Source organism: Tachyglossus aculeatus, chromosome 9 (genome assembly GCF_015852505.1).
Source record: "Tachyglossus aculeatus isolate mTacAcu1 chromosome 9, mTacAcu1.pri, whole genome shotgun sequence".
In the NCBI taxonomy this organism is placed as follows: domain Eukaryota; kingdom Metazoa; phylum Chordata; class Mammalia; order Monotremata; family Tachyglossidae; genus Tachyglossus; species Tachyglossus aculeatus.
The window spans coordinates 22974668-22993068 of record NC_052074.1 but is presented as its reverse complement, the minus strand read 5'-3'; the positions used below and the strand labels follow the sequence as shown (position 1 = coordinate 22993068).

The window sequence follows — 18401 nt, the reverse complement described above, 5'->3', positions numbered from 1 at the left end:
CAAAAGCAGAAGCCAGAGTGGGAGTCAGTTCAGGAAGTGATTTCCACCCGGTTGAGGAGGAACCGTCAGCCACTATCAAGCCACTTTCTCCATTCCCATCAGACATCTCAAGGGGATTAAGTTCCGTCCGATAAGGAAGGATCTCAAAGTAACCACAGGGACATCCAGTCACTATTCATGGCTCAACTGAGCTTATCTACCTCTCAAAACAAGGCAGTTTTCATTCCTACCTAGTTCGAAAACCAGATCAAAAGAAGTCAAGAAGATCTAGACGTTCCAGCTAGACCTGGGGATTCTTCTCCATCGTCAAACTTTTCTGTTGCCTTCCTTGAGCAAGTCAGAGGCCGCGGTAATAAGAAGGAAGGGATAAGGGTTGCAACAGCACGAGCTTATTTCTTGTGTTGGGGCTGAACTATCTTTTATAGGCTCCACTCCCATAGGAAAGCATTACTCATCTACTCTCTCTGTAACCCGAATCATCTGAACGGGACAAACCCATCATTAAGTATCCAGCTAGCAGAGTCGGGGGGCGGGGGGGGTGCTCCACCAGGACTGATTATTTTTGGAGTCATATATACCACCATCCCCCGCTCTGAGCCTGCACTGGTACCCCTGCCATCAGGACATAGAGTATGTCAGATTTTCCTGGTCACCCCTCCACCCAGCCCTCTTCCCCTTCTCTTTGCCAGCCTCAGGGCAGTCTCCAAGGAGGCGGGGGGTGGGGGGGAGACAGAGCATAGAGCAGCTGGCACCTAAACTGGGCAGACTCCCGGGCACCTTCAAGGAGGCAAACTTGGTGCTACCAACATCCTGAACTCTGCCAAGCTGGACTGCCACAGAAACTTCCCGGATTAAATCCTCCTGGTGTACGGTAGCTAGTGAGGCAGAAAGAGTTAGTACTCTGGAGACACAGTCCAAAGCACTGAATCTTTTTGAACCCACCTTCTTGCCCCATGCAGGTGCCAATAGGGCTTCTCACCAGCTAAAAGGAAATACTGGTCCAGCCAGATGGTCATCCCAGTGAGAAGGGAATCTTCCCGGGGGCCGGGACAGAGAGGGGCCTTGCCAGAACTGTATTCCAGCTTTTTTTTTCACATCTCTGAATCCCATCCTCCAGCTGGGGGAAGCGAAAGGGGGGTTGCTAAGTGGGAGTCCGAACAGACATAGGAAGCACTCAATAAATACCACTAATGGAAAAGTAGGTATTCAACCCCATCATCGTGGCATTTCCCCTTCCAACCAGCACCACATTAAAGGGCAATAACAAAAAGCATTTTTGTGTGAAGGTGACAAAGGCCACTGATGCTACCAGACGCCCCCCAACCTCTCCCCCGACCCCCCCCGACAGGCACACTTCCTTCAGGAGATTGGAAAGGGATGTGGTATCTTGAGGGCAAAAATGCAGCAGCCTTGCCAGGCCCCATTCAGGGATCCCCTCATTCAAATATAGTTTGGGTCGTAAGCTCACTGAATTCTTTCTTAATAACTTTTATTGGAGTCCAGGATTTGGCTATTCTTTTCCCCAGCTTTTTCATATGTAAAATTCTTATCTATGTTCAGAACATTGTACAAGACCATCCCTGATTAAAACCTGTTAAACAAAAAGCCTGGACTAAAACAGCTACCAGTTATCTCACCAAGCAGAGGAGGGCATAATTTAATTGCCCTAGAAATACATTTAAGAGTTGCTCCATCCCAACAGTCCTCAAAATCTCTGAGGGTTCTTCAATAACAAAGACAAGAGGGTGCGTCCTTTTCCCTTTCTTTAACTTTAATTATCCTAAAACCCGACTGCACCTAGTATGGAGTCATAACTGCAGCAGATGCTCAATAAATGTGTATTTACTTATGAAATTATGCTCCTTATGACACAGTCCCCTTGGAATGGAAGTGCAAAAGAATAGATATATGTGTGGGTATCTGTGGGTATACATACATGGAGGAGGGTTGCAGAGTCAAAGATGATGTTATAGACGTGAGATTTTTATTGGCGTGTGCAAGAGTGACTCCTAAGACTAATACATAACTGATGATCCCATCCACATCAGGTGCACACGAAGATTTCCCCTTGCTGGGCTGTTGCCTCGGTAGCAAATAATCGATCAATCCGACTACATCCAATTGAAGCAGTGACGCTTCGCATTCAGGGACATTGACTACTCATTTTAAGCATGAAGTTAAGGACTTTAAACTCTCCACCTGGCTCTGCGTATACCTTCCCCACCCGTTTTTGTGTTTGCGCATTTCCCAGCTGGATGGAAATACTCAGAATAGGCGGGGGGTAAAGATAATATAGTAATGATGATTGTGGTATTTGTTAAGTGCTTGCTATGTGCCACGCGCTGGACTAGGCACTGGGATAAAAACAAAATAATCAGGTCAGACACAGTCCCTGTCCCACATGGGGCTTACAGTCTAAGAGAGAAGAGGTATTGCGTTCCCATTTTATGATAAGGAAACTGAGGCCCAGAGAAGTGACATGACTTGCCCAGGGTCACACAGGAGGCTAGTGGCGGAGCAGGGATTAGAACCCAAATCTTCTGGCTCCCAGTCCTGTGTTCTTTCCACTAGACTAGGCTGCTTCCTAAGGTACTTGGTTGCTTGCTTGTTCTTGGTAGTTAGAATTTGAAAGTGCCCGGTACCTTCTGTACCGCTTTCCCCAGCTGGCCAGTGATGCCCTGAGTGAAGCTGGCGGGGTGGGGCATCCAAAAAGAGAGGGGACAGCATGGCCTATTGGAAGGACTGGAAGCCAGGAGACCCAGGTTCTAACCCCAACTCTATCAATGGGTAGAGCACCGGCCTGAGAGTCAGAAAGTCATGGGTTCCAATCCCAATTCTGCCACTTGTCTGCTGTGTGGCCTTGGGCAGATCACTTCACATCTCTGTGCCTCAGTTACCTCATCTTTAAAATGGGGATTGAAACCGTGAGCCCCACATGATACAGGGACTGTGTCCAACCAGATTTGCTTGTATCCGCCCCAGTGCAGTACAGTGCCTGGCACACAGTAAGTGCTTAACAAATACCACAATTATTATTATTATTACTGTGTGAACTTAGGCAAGTCACTTAACTTCTCTGTACCTCTGTGTCCACACCCCTTCCTCTTAGACCTTGAGCCTCATGTGAATCAGGGACTCAATCTGACTGTATTGTATCAACTCTAGCACTTATTTCTTGGCCCACATTAAGTATTTAAATGCCACTGCAATTATTATTCGGGGGCCCATAATATCACCAAGAATGGGAGGCAAATAATACTCTCATCTATGTTACCCGCCACAAAGCTGGGATATTGTTAGAATGAATAAAATGAGAGTATAGCGAGAGTTCTGGGAGTACTAAAAGCCAACAGCTGAAATAGGGTGAACCGAGAATTCTGCAAACACCCTGCCTCCAGCTCTTTGAAGATCAGTGATTCTCAAACTTTCCCATGGACTCTCCAGGCCCCTTGCCCCTCTTCCTTTTAACTAAGAAGCCAGGAAGTAGGTACAGTGCAATCTTGCATCACTGGAATCAGATGAAAAGGAGGCTTAGCGCTGGGTGTTGGTGATGAGTTGATGACACTGGAAGTGAGTTAGAAAAGAGTCCACTGGGACTCCTCTCTCCCTCACCCCCCACCAAGGGATGACCTTTCCAGGGGTGAGCATTCTTCCAAGACCTCTGGGACCTCCTTAGGAGATGGGAATGGATCCTCTGCACTCTTCCACTCCCAATTGCTATTCTGTCACCCGGATTCCCAGGTCCGGGCCCAAGGTATGATGCTGGATTACTTGTGCCACACCTTGGCTTCAGCTGGACAGTAACAGTCTGGAAACGTGGGTCATGAATAAACAAAGCCTCTGCCATTTTGAGTACTCATTGGCAAGGGTCTCGGCCCTGGAGACTTTCCCAGTCTGGTTGCCTGGAGGCCTTTTCTGATCATGTCTTTTTTGATAACTTCATCCCTGCCCCAGAGACCTTGGGCATATTTTTTAAAATAGAATAAAAAATAACATTACCAATGAAAACAATTTGCTCCCCCTATCCATTATCCTTGTAATGTGTGTGCGTGTGTGTGTGTGTGTGTGTGTGTGTGTGTGTGTGTGTCTCCCACCCTCCCACTGGGCCAAGTCCTGTAGTTTTATATGGCCACAGCTCTCCTTGGCTTCGTCACGCCCATCCAGAGTTTACCAAGTGAGTGAAAGCTCACTGACTTCTGAGAGCATTACTGGTGTTTCCAGCTGGTTCCCAGCTTTTTTCCCACCCTTTTCAATGCCAGGAATAGTCTTCAGAGGACCTCAGCTGGGTTTGCTTTGCGAGCCTCCCTTTTCCCAGCAATAGGGTGTCTGTCAAACCTCATCTGGAGCTTCACAGCCTTGCACCAGGCATCTAAGAACTAAGGCTTATGCGGCCTGAATATGGCATAGCGAGCTCAGGTGGTCTTCTCACAGTGGGACTGCTCAGCCCAGCTCCTGGAGGCAGGGCCTATTGTTTTTCAGTGAACCAATCCCATCCTCCTTCAGGCAGTGGGATCTAAGGGACAACAAGTAGAAATGATTTTTCTTCCTTCACCCCCATGTGCCCCAGAAGAATGGGCAGTGCTATTCTACTCATGAGGGGCTGGGCTCTCTGGGGCCAAGGGTAGGGATAACACGGCAGTGGAATTTCTGCTTTAGTATTCCTCTTATTCTGAACCCGGAAGCAGTGTGGTCTAGTGGAAAGAGCAGTGGCCTGGGAGTAAGAGGATCTGGTTCTAATCCTGGCTATACCAGTTTGGCTTTTTGATAGTATTTGTTAAGCGCCTACTGTGTGCCAGGCACTGTACTAAGTGCTGAAGTAGATACAAGGTAATCAGATTGGACACAGTCCGTGTCCCACGTGGGGCTCACAGTCTTAATCCCCATTTGACAGATGAGGTCACTGAAGCATTAAGTGACTTGCCCAAGATCACACAGCAGACATGGTAGAGCCATGATTTGAACCCAGGTTCTCTGATTCCCAGGCCTGTGCCCTTTACACTAGGCCATGCTGCTTCTCAGTTGCCTCCTGTGTGACCTTGGGCATGTCACTTAATTTATCTGTGCCTCAATTTTCTTATCTGTAAAATGGGGAGTAAATACTTACTCTCTCCTGTTCTTAGACTGTGACCCCTAGGTGGGATAGTGATAATAGTGATAGTGATAATAGTGATAGGGATAGTGGGATACCTGATAATTTTGTATCCATACTGGTGCTTAGTATAGTGCCTGGTGTAGAGTAAGCATTTAATAAATACCACGATTACCATTATCATAATATCAAATTATCAAAATAATAATAATCCCCACCAAGCCCATATTTCTGCCAGAGTTCATCAGGAAGGAAAGGTTTGTCTTGGCAGCTACGCTGGAGTGACCAAGTGATTACTATAGGGCCTGGAGTCATAACATACCCAGAAGACCCGACACAATCAGGAAAAAAGATCAATAAGGTAAAATGGCCCTAATAACCAGCCTGAGCAACCATCCCAGTCCCGCAGACTGACTTTATGTGTATCCAAAATTGATACCCTTTCCACCCAGTTCCTAGGAATCCTGAGCAATCAATCAGCCAGTAGTATTTACTGAGCACATGCTGTGTGTGAAGAGCACTATACTAAGTACTTGGAAGAGTGCGGTATAACAGTTTGGTAGATATATTCCCTGCCCACAGTGAGCTTACAGTCTAGTCCTGGTCTCCAGAGACTGCATCTCTGTCCCCACTATAACTCCAAGAAGTTTCCCAAAGTGTACCCACCTGCTGCTATTCCCAGAGTGGCTTCAGCTTCCTAAACATTTATACCCCAATATAAAAAAAAGCCCAAGTGTTTGCATGTGCTCTGGAGACTCTCCCAGTAACCTAGAATTCCAACCATCATTTCTTGTTGGCCTGGATTTCCAAAGTTTTCCCCAGCCCCTCCTGTATGTCCACTGTCTTGTATCTATCTCTCATCACCCATAAAGCATCTGCAGCCCTAGCCAAGCTTACGTAGATGAATGGGTGGTTTGGCGGTGATAAAAGTATTTTTAAGCACCTGGCAGAATGCAAGGGTGGGTAGAAAAAGGCATGATATGGGGAGGTATGGCAGCAGGTGGTGGTTGAGGGGGAAGACTAGATTTAAGCTGCAGACAATAATTTAGGGGTGACAACAGGCTGGTATAACTTGGGGTAGGGAAGCTGAGGAACCAGGAACTGTCTTTGACCTGAAACACTTAGGAAAAATGATCAAGACAGGTGAAGGGAAATATAGGGGTGAGTAGACTATAATTCAGTGAATATGAACTGTGATTTTGACCAAGAGCAGACCATTCCCACTTTGTTGTTTGTAATATTTACTGAGCCTTTTGACCTCATTTGTGAGAATCCCCTAAAAAAAACAGGCAACTTTCACTCCACTCACTTTCAATAGATCGACATCTACTGATCCCTAATCTCACACTCCAGCTGTCAATAAACACTGCTGTGCATGTCCATGACTTCACCAGATCCAAGGCCCATCTGTCTTTCTATTGCTTACCGTCACTCCGGTAAAGCTCAGGGAATGGCCACAATGTTCCCACTGTCACTGGGCTGCCCTTGGAGTGATCCATGCTGGACTGGCCTTGAACCCTTTCAGAGAACCAGCTCCAGATAAGAAGGAGCCTGTCAAGGTTCATCCCTATGTAGATTCTTTGAAAAATCCACGGAAAAGAATCCAGACTAATAGCTAGTTTATCGGAGGTGACATCCAGCAACAAACAAGGTCCCCCGCTGTCTTGGTTTTCCCAAACTAACAGAGGCATTGTTACCACTGAATCAGGGGAAGAAGCAAGGAGACCCCGAAGGAACTCGGGCAGGATTGGGTCACGTTACTGGAGGTACAGGACTGACTTTCATCACTTCTTAGAAACCTTTTGAGGCTAATATACACCCAGCTGGATGTGAATAGACAGTTTTCAATCGGTGGGGTTTTGGGAGTGTACAGTGTAACAGAGTTGGTAAACATGTTCCCTGCCCATGATGAGCTTAAAGTTTCTAGGGGGAGGCAGACATTAATATAAATAAATACATTTTGGATATGTACATATGTGCTGTGGGGCTGAGGGAAGGGTGAAAAAAGGGATCAAATCCAAGTGCAAGGGCGATGCAGAAGTGAGTGGGAGAAGAGGAAATGAGGACTTATTGGAGGAGATGTGTTCAATAAGGTTTTGAAGCTGGGAAGAGTAATTGTCTGTCAGATATGAAAAAGGAGACAACTCCAGGCCAGCGGCAGGACGTGGGCAAGAGGCCGGCAGCGACATAGACAGGACTGAGGTACGGTGAGTAGGTGAGCCTTAGAGGAATAAAGTGTGCAGGCTGAGTTATAGTGGGAGAGCAGTGAGATGAGGGAGAAGAGGGCAAGGTGATTGAGTGGTAAGGAGTTTCCGTTTGATGCAGAGGTGGATAGGCAACCACTGGAGGTTCTTGAGGAATGGAGAAACAGGGACTGACCATTTTTGTAGAAAAATGATCCGGGCAGCCGAGTGAAGTATGGACTGGAGTGGGGAGCGACAGGAGGCAGGGAGGTCAAGCAAGGAGTCAGATGCAGTTATCATGATGGGATAGGATAAGTGCTGGTATTAACATAGTAGCAGTTTGGATGGAGAGGAAAGGGCAGATTTTAGCGGTAACTGAGTAGGCCCATTTTTGACTTGAGACAATTGAGGGATATGACAGACACAAAGCTGAGAATACCAATCAATTGTATTTATTGAGTCATACATCAGTTTATTAAGCACTTGCAAGAGCAATCAATCAATCAATCATATTTATTGAGCGCTTACTGTGTGCAGAGCACTGTACTAAGCGCTTGGGAAGTACAAGTTGGTAACATATAATGACGGTCCCTACCCAACAGTGGGCTCACAGTCTAGAAGGGGGAGATGTACTAAGTGCTACCTTAGTGCAGTATAACAGTATGCAATGCTGTTGGAAAGAGCAGATGTCAATAACCAGTGCTTAAAACAGTGCTTTGCACATAGTAAGCGCTTAACAAATACCATTATTATCATTAATAGGAGTAGGCATCTTAGTTTTACCATTTTGTACAGTAGTAAGGTCCTTATTAGGGCATTGTACCTAGTTTTGATTACGCTCATTCTGTTGAGAAGCTGTGGCAGGTCCATGGAAGAATAACAAAAATGATTACATGGAGGACAGATAAAAGGAGTTGAGGTTTTTAGCCTAGAGTGGAGATTGCTAAGGGGGTGAGTTGGCAATTGCCATTATTTGCCCAAAGACTTTTTATGAGCTGGACACAGAGACAATAGAAAATAGGCTTGAAGTATATCAGGGATGGTTTTGGCTGGACTGTAAACTCTCTGTGGGCAGGGAACGTGTCTACCAACTCTTATACCATACTCTCCCAAGTGCTTAGTACAATGGTGTGCACGTAGTAAGAGCTCAATAAATATGATGGATTGACAGAAAGAAGAACTTATTTACTATCAGGGTGATAAAATCCTGGCATGGACTGTACCGAGGGAGGTTGGGGAAATCTCCATCTCGAGAGAGCTTTAAGAAAAGGAGAGACAGCCAACAGACCTAGACAGTTTAGCCATTCACTTGCATCAAGGCGAACTCTTTAATTCTGCAATCATTTTTCTGACGGGTTGCTGGGCAAGGCCTTTCCAGCTTCATCTAGCTTCAACCAGCTCCTGGCTGCTGCCAGAATGCTCCACCTCCCCTGCCTCCCCCGAGGCAAAGAAGGGGATTCAGGGAGGTGAAATTTTTTTTGCGCCCGTTTTCTCATAAGGCTCCTCTCTCCTCACCCCTCCCTTGCTCTGCTCCTTGGGGGCCACCAGGTCCACCACACTGCCAGAGAGACTGGGTCTTGCCCATGAGCCTGAAGGAACAGATGGGGAAGGTGTGTCGATGGAATAACAAATTACCGTGGGGCCCCAGTTTCAGTGTCGAGGCTCCAGAATGCTCAGCACCCCTCCAAAGAGCTTTCCTGCCTGTGGTGGATTCCCAAGAAAAGGTGGGCTCCTCAAAAAGCCTTGAAATTGTTTTTGGCAAATTATTGCCTCCCAAACTGCTTATTTTTATAAGCTTATTATTAGCGCATTTGCTTAAGCTACGGCCCTTCAGAAAATAAACTCCCACAGATGTAGCATTGGAGTTGCCACCTGGGTTTGGGTTATTCCTAGCTAATAAGACTGAACAGTGTGGCCTAGCGAATAGGGCCTGGGAGTCAGAAGGACCTGGGTTCTAATTCTGACTCTGCCACTTGTCTGCTGTGTGACCTTGGGCAAGTCACTTCACTTCTCTGGGCCTCGGATTCCTCATCTATAAAATTAAGATTAAGACCTGGAGCCTTCCGTGGGACAGGGACTGTGTCCAAACTGATCTGCTTGTATCTACCCCAGTGCTTTGTATAGTGCCTAATACCATAAGGGAACAAACGTAGCTCTAACCAGGGAGACTTTGATTCCGCCTGAGTCACAATGCAAGCAGGGATGCCTTCTTGGGGTGGGGAAGAAATTGGAAATAGACTGGGGATCTTGGCTATGGCTTCGTTAAACTATTTAGGTACTATATAAGTCTAGCATAAGTAACTATCTAGTTAGGGGAATTAAGAAATCCTAGAACTGCAATCCCCTTTGTTCCCCATCTCCTCTCTCTACCCCCACATATTCAGGGCTGAGATCCCCGAGACCAGGGAACTCAGTTCTCATCTTTATAATAATAATTTATTTATTGAAGGCCCATTGGGTGCAATACATTGTAATGAGTGCATGGGACAGAAAGAAGCAACATGTCGTCTGCCTACAAGTAGCTCGTGGGCAGACAACCCAAGTGTTGAACACTTCTTACCATCCCCTGAACCAAGGCAGGATGACGTTTTCCTGACGAGCCATGTGGATTAATCGGCCACGGGTAGAGTTGGGCCCTGATCCAACCTGGCCTGGATCCTCCCTGGCCCTGACATTTCCAAAAATTGGGATCCAGCCCTCCCAAACCCCAACTTTAAAAACAATGCCTTCGGTAGGGTCGATGTTTAAAGGAAGCATGGTCCCTGTAAGTGTCTGCCAGATGCACACACAGCCCCGTGTGATCTTTGCATTGGAGTGGCCAACTAAGGCCAGCTATGGCCCCGCCTGGTGATAGAGCAGGGGCAGAAGCACTAAGCAGGAGGAAAGCACAATTAAAAACCTGCTCAGGGCTATAAAACCAAAACAAAGAAGGTAACCTTCAATCTGCCTGCTGCTGACTTCCTTGCCCTCCTTCTTTCCGGGGACTCTGGCAAATGGAGAAGGGGGAGTGTATAGAAGCTTACTCAAACTCCAGGGTTACACCTCAATTGGGAATTGGGTATCTGGGAAAAGATTCAGAACCTCTCTGGGAGGTTGTTGGCATGGAAAAGATCAGGTCTGGATGGACTGCAACTTGTTGGAAGGGGGCTCAAGGGGGAAGAACAAGGAGCCGAGAGTCTAGTAAAAGCTCAAGGGGCTATGTCAGGCAGCTGGGGGGAGGCGGGATGCGGGGGGTACAATCTTATCAGACTCCTGGGGCCAGAAGTTTCATCAGCCCCTGGCCCTGAGATTCCATCACTCCGGGATGAGCTCCAGGAGACGGTGCCAAGGAGAAGTGTTCAAGTCATTAATGGACCTTCCTCAGAGCGGTTATTGTTCCCAAGGTCGGGAGAAGCTGCTGTCTGTGTATAATTCTGAAGCATGACTCCAATGCTATTATTTCTCCGCTGTTTAATAATATTTAGTTTTGCTGCTTTTTTCCAGTATTTGTTCCATTAACAAAATGACTGAGGTGGCCTCCCGGCAGCAAAGCAAGATGTACCCCCCGACTGCCCTCCCCAACCCATCTGACACGTGGGAGATGGTGCCTGGGTGGTGTTTCTGTTTTTAAACTCCAGGAAGTGGAGGGATTCAAAAATACAAATTATCTTCTTTATATAATGGTAGGGAAGCAGCATGGCCCAGTGGAAAGAGCACTGGCCTGAGAGGCAGAGGACCTGGGTTCTAATCCTGGCTCCGCCGCTTATCAGCTGCCTGACCTTGGGCAATTCTTTTAACTTTTCTGTGCCTCCGTTACCTCATCTGTAAAATGGGGATTCAATACCTGTTCCCCCTCCTACTTAGATTGTGAATCCCATGTGGAACCTGATAATCTTGCATCTACCCCAGCACTTAGTGTAATGCTTGGCACATAGCAAGCATTTAACAAATACCATAATTAGAAATTATCATTATGATTAGGGAATGAGTCATTCCTGTGTTTAGTCGGTAGAGTGTTTAGTTGGTAGAGCTCCCTATGGCAGAGACAGTATTTAAACCTAAAATAACGTCATTTCCCTCCATTAAAATTTCAGTGCTCCTCCAGGCTGGTAAATACGTGCATATACTGTGTGATGCTGATCCTGACTTAAAAGCATGTTTCCGGGAAAGGGAGAAAAATGCTTTTTTCTCCACGGTGACTGCAGCGCAATACTGCCCCTGCCAGGCAGTCAGTTTGTGGCTGAAGTACCTCTGCTCTAAGGTTGTCAAGGACAGAGTGCACATGAAAACCATTCCTTTCAGAAGCCTTCTTGGAATCCTTCAGTGGTGCGGGGAAAGGAGAAAAGGAAATGAGAGGAGGCGAGGTTGGAAGTTTGAAAGTCTTTGGATTCTGTGGTTTCCCTCTCTCAGATCTGGAGCAGAGCTAAGAAGGAACCACCAGGCCTGGTGGGCCTAAAGAGAAATGTAGTGTTGGATATCCAATAGTAGCTGGAAGAAAGTTACAGGTTTTGTTTCATGCCTTAAACACAAAGACTAACAGGAAGCCTCCTTGCCCTTCTCTGGGAGAGGATCCTGTGGTGGAATAGGTTCCAGCTTAACTTCTTCCCTAACCCTAACTTAGCCAGCTTCCCTTCCAAGCTCTCCCACACCTGCCTCCCAGCACTGCCCACCTTGGGGACCGAGAGTTCCAACCCGGAGGGCTCTGGACCACAGGAACATTGGCTCAAAGTCTGAAACAATTAAGGGGAAAAAGGGAAGGAAATCCCCAAGGAAATGAGGCAAGCCAGGACAGTGTGGAGAGAGGAAAGAAAGTGGGGTTGACCATTTAGGCATTTGTACAGTGGCTTGCAAGGCAGCCCTTCTTTTCTAGGTAGCAGAGGAGGAACTGACCCATGAATTCTGCCATCTGGCCAACATCCAGCCCTCTGGAAGAGTCTCACCAATATCCCACATTTCCCAAGTTTAGATTGGTTGTCATGATACCACTGAGTATGAGAATCTAGTGCTGGAAGATAAGAGTAGGCTTACCCAAGGCCTACGAACAACCCAGTTCTTCGCTCCCTAAAATTTCTGTCACCATCCTGGGTCCCACCGTTTAGAAATCCCACCTTTTAGAAACCAGAGCCAATTTAGCTACTTCTTTGTCTCAAGCCTGGAACTCAATTCCAGTGAAGGAAAAACTTCTTTGCCTGACAGATCGATCACCTTTTCCTCCTCTTCCAACAGGTTAACCCTTTCAGGGATCGAATCTGCAAAGTGTTCTCTCATGGCGATGTATTCTCTTTTGAGGATGTGCTGGGCATGGCTTCTGTGTTCAGTAAGAAGGCCTGCCCTAGCCTAAAGATTGAGTATGCCTTCCGCATTTTTGGTAAGACCTTTGGAGAAGAAAGGAAAGGAGGGACTCTGGGGATCGTTATCCTGTAGCACCTCTGTATGATAAGCTTCCTAAAGGAATGAGTTTGCAGAATCAGAGGCAGTGTTTGCGGCCCGTGGCATTGCAATACTGAGATTAGAGGGTAACTGTACTCAAATCACATGATAGAAACCCTTTCTCTGATGGGGAATGAGAGAGAGAAAAAGGAACAGAGCACTTACAGAGCCCTCAGAGAGTGAGGGAAGGAGCCAAGATTGCAGATGAAGGGCTGGAAATCTGGGACAAGGATTATAAGAAGGGAAAAGAGGCTGATCAATGGGAAGTGAATCATAAGCATGATATTTAGAGATCTCACTGCCTGAGTCCGAGAGATGGAGAGGCCAGTAATAGTGGGACAGACTAGGACAAGCTGACAGAGGGCCAAAATGGTGGTGGTGTCCCCAAGGAGACAACATAACTGTAACTGTGGTATTTGTTAAGTGCTTACTATGTGCCAAGCACTATATTAAGTGCTGTGGTAGATACATGATACTCAGGTTGGACAACACAGTCCCTGTCCCACATGGGGTTCACAACCTTAATTCCCATTTTACAGATGAGGAACCTGAGACACGGAGAAGTGAAGCGACTTGTCCAAGGTCACACAGCAGACAAGTGGCAGAGCTGGGATCAGAACACAGGTCCTCTGATTCCCCAGGCACGGGCTCTTTCACTCATTCATTCATTCAACTAGGCCATGTGGCTTCCCTAATTACAATTACAATATGCTTCCCACATTACAATAATGTTGGAAGCAGTTCTTTCCTTGGGAGACAAATACGGATCCTTAGGGAAAAAATCCTAATGTTTTATGCCTAAAATTAATGATTTTAAAGTATCTCTTTTCCCCAGGCCCTGACCCTTTTCAGCAGGTAGACTTGTCCCAGACTTGAAAATATGATCAACAGGAAAATATATGCAATCAGCTGAATGGCTGCTTTTCTTGCTATATTCCCCAAGCTGGTCCAGTTCCATCTGATCCTGGGGGTTTAGACTGAGATTAATTCCAGCCTTGGATTGTCTTGGGAGCCCACGCTTTTCAGGAAAAGCCCTGGGTTTCCACCTTATCATTAAAGGGACTTAATCCAGCCCCGCCGCCCCGGAAGAGTGTTTAGTCTAGGTTCCCTTTGCCACCCACAGTCGTAATAATAATAATAATAATGTTGGTGTTTTTTAAGCACTTACTATGTGCCAAGCACTGTTCTAAGCACTGGGTTAGGTACAGGGTAATCAGGTTGTCCCACATGGGGCTCACAGTCTTCATCCCCATTTGACAGATGAGGTCACTGAAGCACAGGGAAATTAAGTGACTTGCCCAAGGTTACAGGGGGCGGAGTCGGGATTAGAACCCTCGACCTCTGACTCTCAAGCCTGGGTTCTTTCCACTACACCATGCTGCTTCTCCCAATGGTACCTAATGGTGAATTGAACCCCCAGGTATGTGGGGTCCTGAACAGTCCTCATCTCTCCCTGAGCTATTTAAGGAGCCACAGAGATGCCTTGGGCCTAACTAGTCATGATCAGAGGGATCTGGCTGAGACTAAATTAGCCTCAGAAGAGCTGGCAGCCCAGAGGCACTTGCTACTAGGACTTTACATTGCGCAGGCATTTGAGAATGGACAGTTTATTGGCATCAGAACTGGCACACTTCAAACACAAACCGTCAACACTCGGTGAACAAGTTTCTTTGTGCAGACCACTGCTCTAGGCCCCTTTGGGAATTTGAAAAGGAAGAACGTGACATGTCCCTGCCCCTCTAAGACTCTTAGCATATAGTCCTCCACTTACAATGTATAGCGGTGTTAGATTTCTCTGATGGCCGACTCTTCACCCTTCAGCGCCACTAATCCTAATCAGTCAATCGTATTTATCAATTGCTTCCTGTGTGCACAGCACTGTACTAAGCACTTGGGAGGGTACAATGTAACAATATAACAGACACATTCCCTGCTCGCAATGAGCTTACAGTCCAGAGCTTCAGTCGTACAACATTTGGCTCCTCCTACTTTCCCTGGACACTGGCTGTGTCCTCCCAGATATGACTGCAGCACCGCCTGGAACTTGAGATGACCTAAATTGGTGCTGCTGCAGGGATTAGTAGTCCTGTAGGAGAGGAGAGGAAGCCATCGCCCCTCCTTTTCATTCTATTCATTCATTCAATCGTATTTATTGAGCGCTTACTGTGTGCAGAGCACTGTACTAAGTGCTTGGGAAGGACAAGTTGGCAACATATAAAGATGGTGCCTACCCAACAACGGGCTCACAGTCTAGAAGGGGGAGACAGACAATAAAACAAAACATGTGGACAGGTGTCAAGTCGTCAGAACAAATAGAAATAAAGCTAGATGCACATCATTAACAAAATAAATAGAATAGTAAATATGTACAAGTAGAATTTGAACACTTATTGTGTGCAGAGCACTGCACTAAGTGCTTGGGAAGTACAAATTGGCAACATATAATAATAATAATAATAGTAATGGCATTTATTAAGCGCTTACTATGTGCAAAACACTGTTCTAAGCGCTGGGGAGGTTACAAGGTGATCAGGTTGTCCCACGGGGGGCTCACAGTCTTAATCCCCATTTTACAGATGAGGGAACTGAGGCACAGAGAAGTGAAGTGACTTGCCCGAAGTCACACAGTTGACAATTGGCAGAGCTGGGATTTGAATCCATGACCTCTGACTCCAAAGCTTGTGCTCATATATAGATGGTCCCTACCCAACAACGGGCTCATAGTCTAGAAGGGGGAGACAGACAACAAAACAAAACAAGCAGACAGGTGTCAGTACCATCAGAATAAATAGAATTATAGCTAGATACATGTAATTAACAAAATAGAGTAATAAATATGTACAACTATTCAGGAACTGCTTCCTCCCAGCAGATATCAATGAGAACGGTTTCATCGATGAGGAAGATCTCCAAATCATCATTCAGCGATTGCTTAACAGTGAGAACCTGGGAGCAGATGAACTGACACAATTAACTAATCATGTGTGTACCCAGAGAGATGGTATTGTGTTCTCACTTTCCTTGCACCAATCTACTGGTGGTATTTATTGAACACTTACTGTGTGCAGAGCACTGTACTAAACACTTGGAAAAGTACAATATAACAGAGTCCGGTTCCCTGCCCACAATGAGCTTACAGTCTAGAACCCATCACTGATGGGTTGGGGTAGCTCTCTCTGACTTCAGAGCACACGTGGGCTCCCCAGAATCAAGGTTCAGGTGTAAGTGGTGCTAGTAGATATGTATTAAGCAATATCCTGTAACCAGGAAAGCAGGCCCTTAAGTGGTTTTCCAATAGTGGTGATTGTTTACGCTGAGCTGTCTACACTCATTCCCACTCTCTGGATCCCCAGTGGCACAAGATTTCACATTCGACATAGTCCAATGAGGAAACTGAGGCCCAGAGAGGTTAAATGAGTTGCCCAGGTCACAAAGCAGATCAGTGATGAAGCCAAGAACCCAGCTCTCATGACTCCCAGTCTTGTGCTCTTTCCACCAGGTTACCGCCAGTAGACCTGGCCTCCCAACCTATTCTTGGCCCCGAAGTCTTGGCCGATGGGCCATATTGAGGCTGGAGACAGCAGAGAGGAGTCCTCCAGGGAGCTTGGCAATTAGGCCCCTTTCCATTGCCTCCGGGCTCAGCTCAAGCCTTTAGGGTTATTTTTAGCCCTGGAGCCGTAACAGAGGCCTGAGGTTGGATATTTTTAGCCTGTCGAATCCAGCCTTTTCTGTGGCTTCCAGATCTGATCCCCCAAACCCTGTCCATTTTTAGTTCTGAAGCCCGTTGTGGCAGGTTTGACCCGGCTGTAGAAAAGGGGGAGAGGGTTGCCTCTTGGCCTTCCTTAGCCTGGCTTCCGAACTGCCAAGGGGCTTGGATGTAGGCCTGCCTAAATGAGCCCAGTCCAACTTGATGCAACCTCTCCCGGCCCCAGAATTGTGGGCTGGCTGTGTCTGGCCCGATGGTGATGGCTTGTATTTGCTCCCAAGCTGTTTGAGAGGAGCTTCCCTCTTCCTGAGAGATGAGAAGCCATTCGTGGTGGATCACCGATTGTTTTGCTGCAGCAGATTTCATGGGCTCTTGCTTTCTCCCATCTGCTCATTAGACAACGGGAGACCATCACAGGACCGACTCTACCCTATAGGCAACTGCCGAGGGTGTCGTTGGGCCTTTTTCTCCTTTTGACTCCGTTTCTTGCCTGGTGGTTCACTTGCCTTCCACGTCCTTCCTTTCCTCTCAGGCACCAATGCTTTAGGTCAGCGCTGGCCTTCATTCTCTGTGGCCTTGACCCCTTGTCAATAGTGATGCAGCTCGGGCTCTCTAGTGGCCATGGGCCTTGCTAGTGGTTAGGGCATTATAGCGCCGAGACTCTACCAGAGCCTTGTAGAGAGTTGGAGGAGAAGCTGTTGGTGACTCCAGGAAGGCTGTGACAGCTCCCATCTGGGATGGGGACTCCCAGAGGATGGAACAGAAGGAATTTCCATTTCCTTAAAGGCCTTTTATCCCGTGATAAAGTGAGAAATCCAGCTTGGAGTCCATACTGGGGCTCTCTCACAACTTTTCACCCAACTCCCCACGGGTGAGGATTCCTCTTTCCCAGAGTGCCCAGCTGGATCCCCAGGATGTAACAGGGGGTCCCTAGCTTCAACAAAGGGGTGAAGACACAAGTCCGGCAGCCCTGGGCTCAATCCCTTCTCTAACATCCTGTTTCCCCTCCCCTGCTTCTCCTCCTCCTGTGCCTCACATAGATCCTGGCAGAGGCTGATCTGGACAATGACCACATGCTGTCATTTTCAGAGTTTGAACACGCCATGTCCAAGTGTCCAGATTTCATGAGGTAAGAAGCTTCCTGCGGCATCTCGAGAATGGACCAGCAATTGATCCAGGGCCTCAGACTTTACCTAGCAAACCGTGAGGTTCCCTTGAAGCCCCTCAGGGGCAGAAGTATCAGGAAGGATGGTCCCATTCCAAAGGGAGTTTTTATTTGAACTAGGGAGCCTGTAAAGGCTGTAAAGCCTGTAAAGCGTGGCAAGGGGAGGATTGGAATGGAGCTGACTATAAACACAGCACTGTTTCCAGGCACCCTGAATTGGGGGAGAACTCAGTGTGGTCTGTACACTTGCTAAATCCAGATCCTGTTTCCTCTTCAGTTCCTTTAGGATTAATTCCTGGTGCATTTGATGGAGGAGTCGCTGTCTTGCAAACACCCTTACCAGATTGAGGTCTTTGGCGGCCACAAGGACCATCTCTGGAATCTAATCCAGTTCCCATCTCTTGGCATTAGGGGAAAGGCCCTGACTAGAAATATATTTCTTGCTCTGGAAAGAATAAAGCCGCAATGTGGCATGTTTCTTTACTATTTATATTGTTCAGGACAATCTTTTTTTTTTCTGAAGATCGTTTTTCAAAAGGAAGAAAATCCATTTGTCTCCGAGTCTGCCCAGGCTAAGACTCATTAAAAGCATAGTGAATATCTCGGATTGTGCCATGCAGACAGGATGACATTTTCCCCCACTATAATCTACATGTCTATCTAATTAACTGAAAGGATTCTGACCTTTCTTTCAGCCCTATTCCCAACACTGCTGCTTCCCTATGAAACTTCCAGGCGTACCCAGAATCCAGGCTGACTTGCAGTAGAGTGAGAGAGAGGAATGCGGCCACCGGTACCCCTGAGCAGCAGCTGTCAATCAGTCTGACTCCCATGGCAACTGAGAAATGC

The 18401-nt window shown here is 47.0% G+C and overlaps 1 protein-coding gene across 1 annotated transcript in view; it reads left to right on the top strand.

Annotated features, from left to right (window-relative positions):
• The window catches only part of CIB4 (calcium and integrin binding family member 4), a 45104-nt gene extending 27093 nt beyond the window's left edge, over window positions 1-18011 (top strand). Inside the window, exons 4-7 of the mRNA XM_038750837.1 lie at window positions 12478-12619; window positions 15554-15663; window positions 17428-17516; window positions 17830-18011. Of these exons, the coding sequence (XP_038606765.1) occupies window positions 12478-12619; window positions 15554-15663; window positions 17428-17516; window positions 17830-17860 (372 nt within the window). The 3' untranslated portion in view covers window positions 17861-18011. The remainder of the gene's footprint in view (window positions 1-12477; window positions 12620-15553; window positions 15664-17427; window positions 17517-17829) is intronic.
• The last annotated feature ends 390 nt before the right edge of the window (window positions 18012-18401 follow it).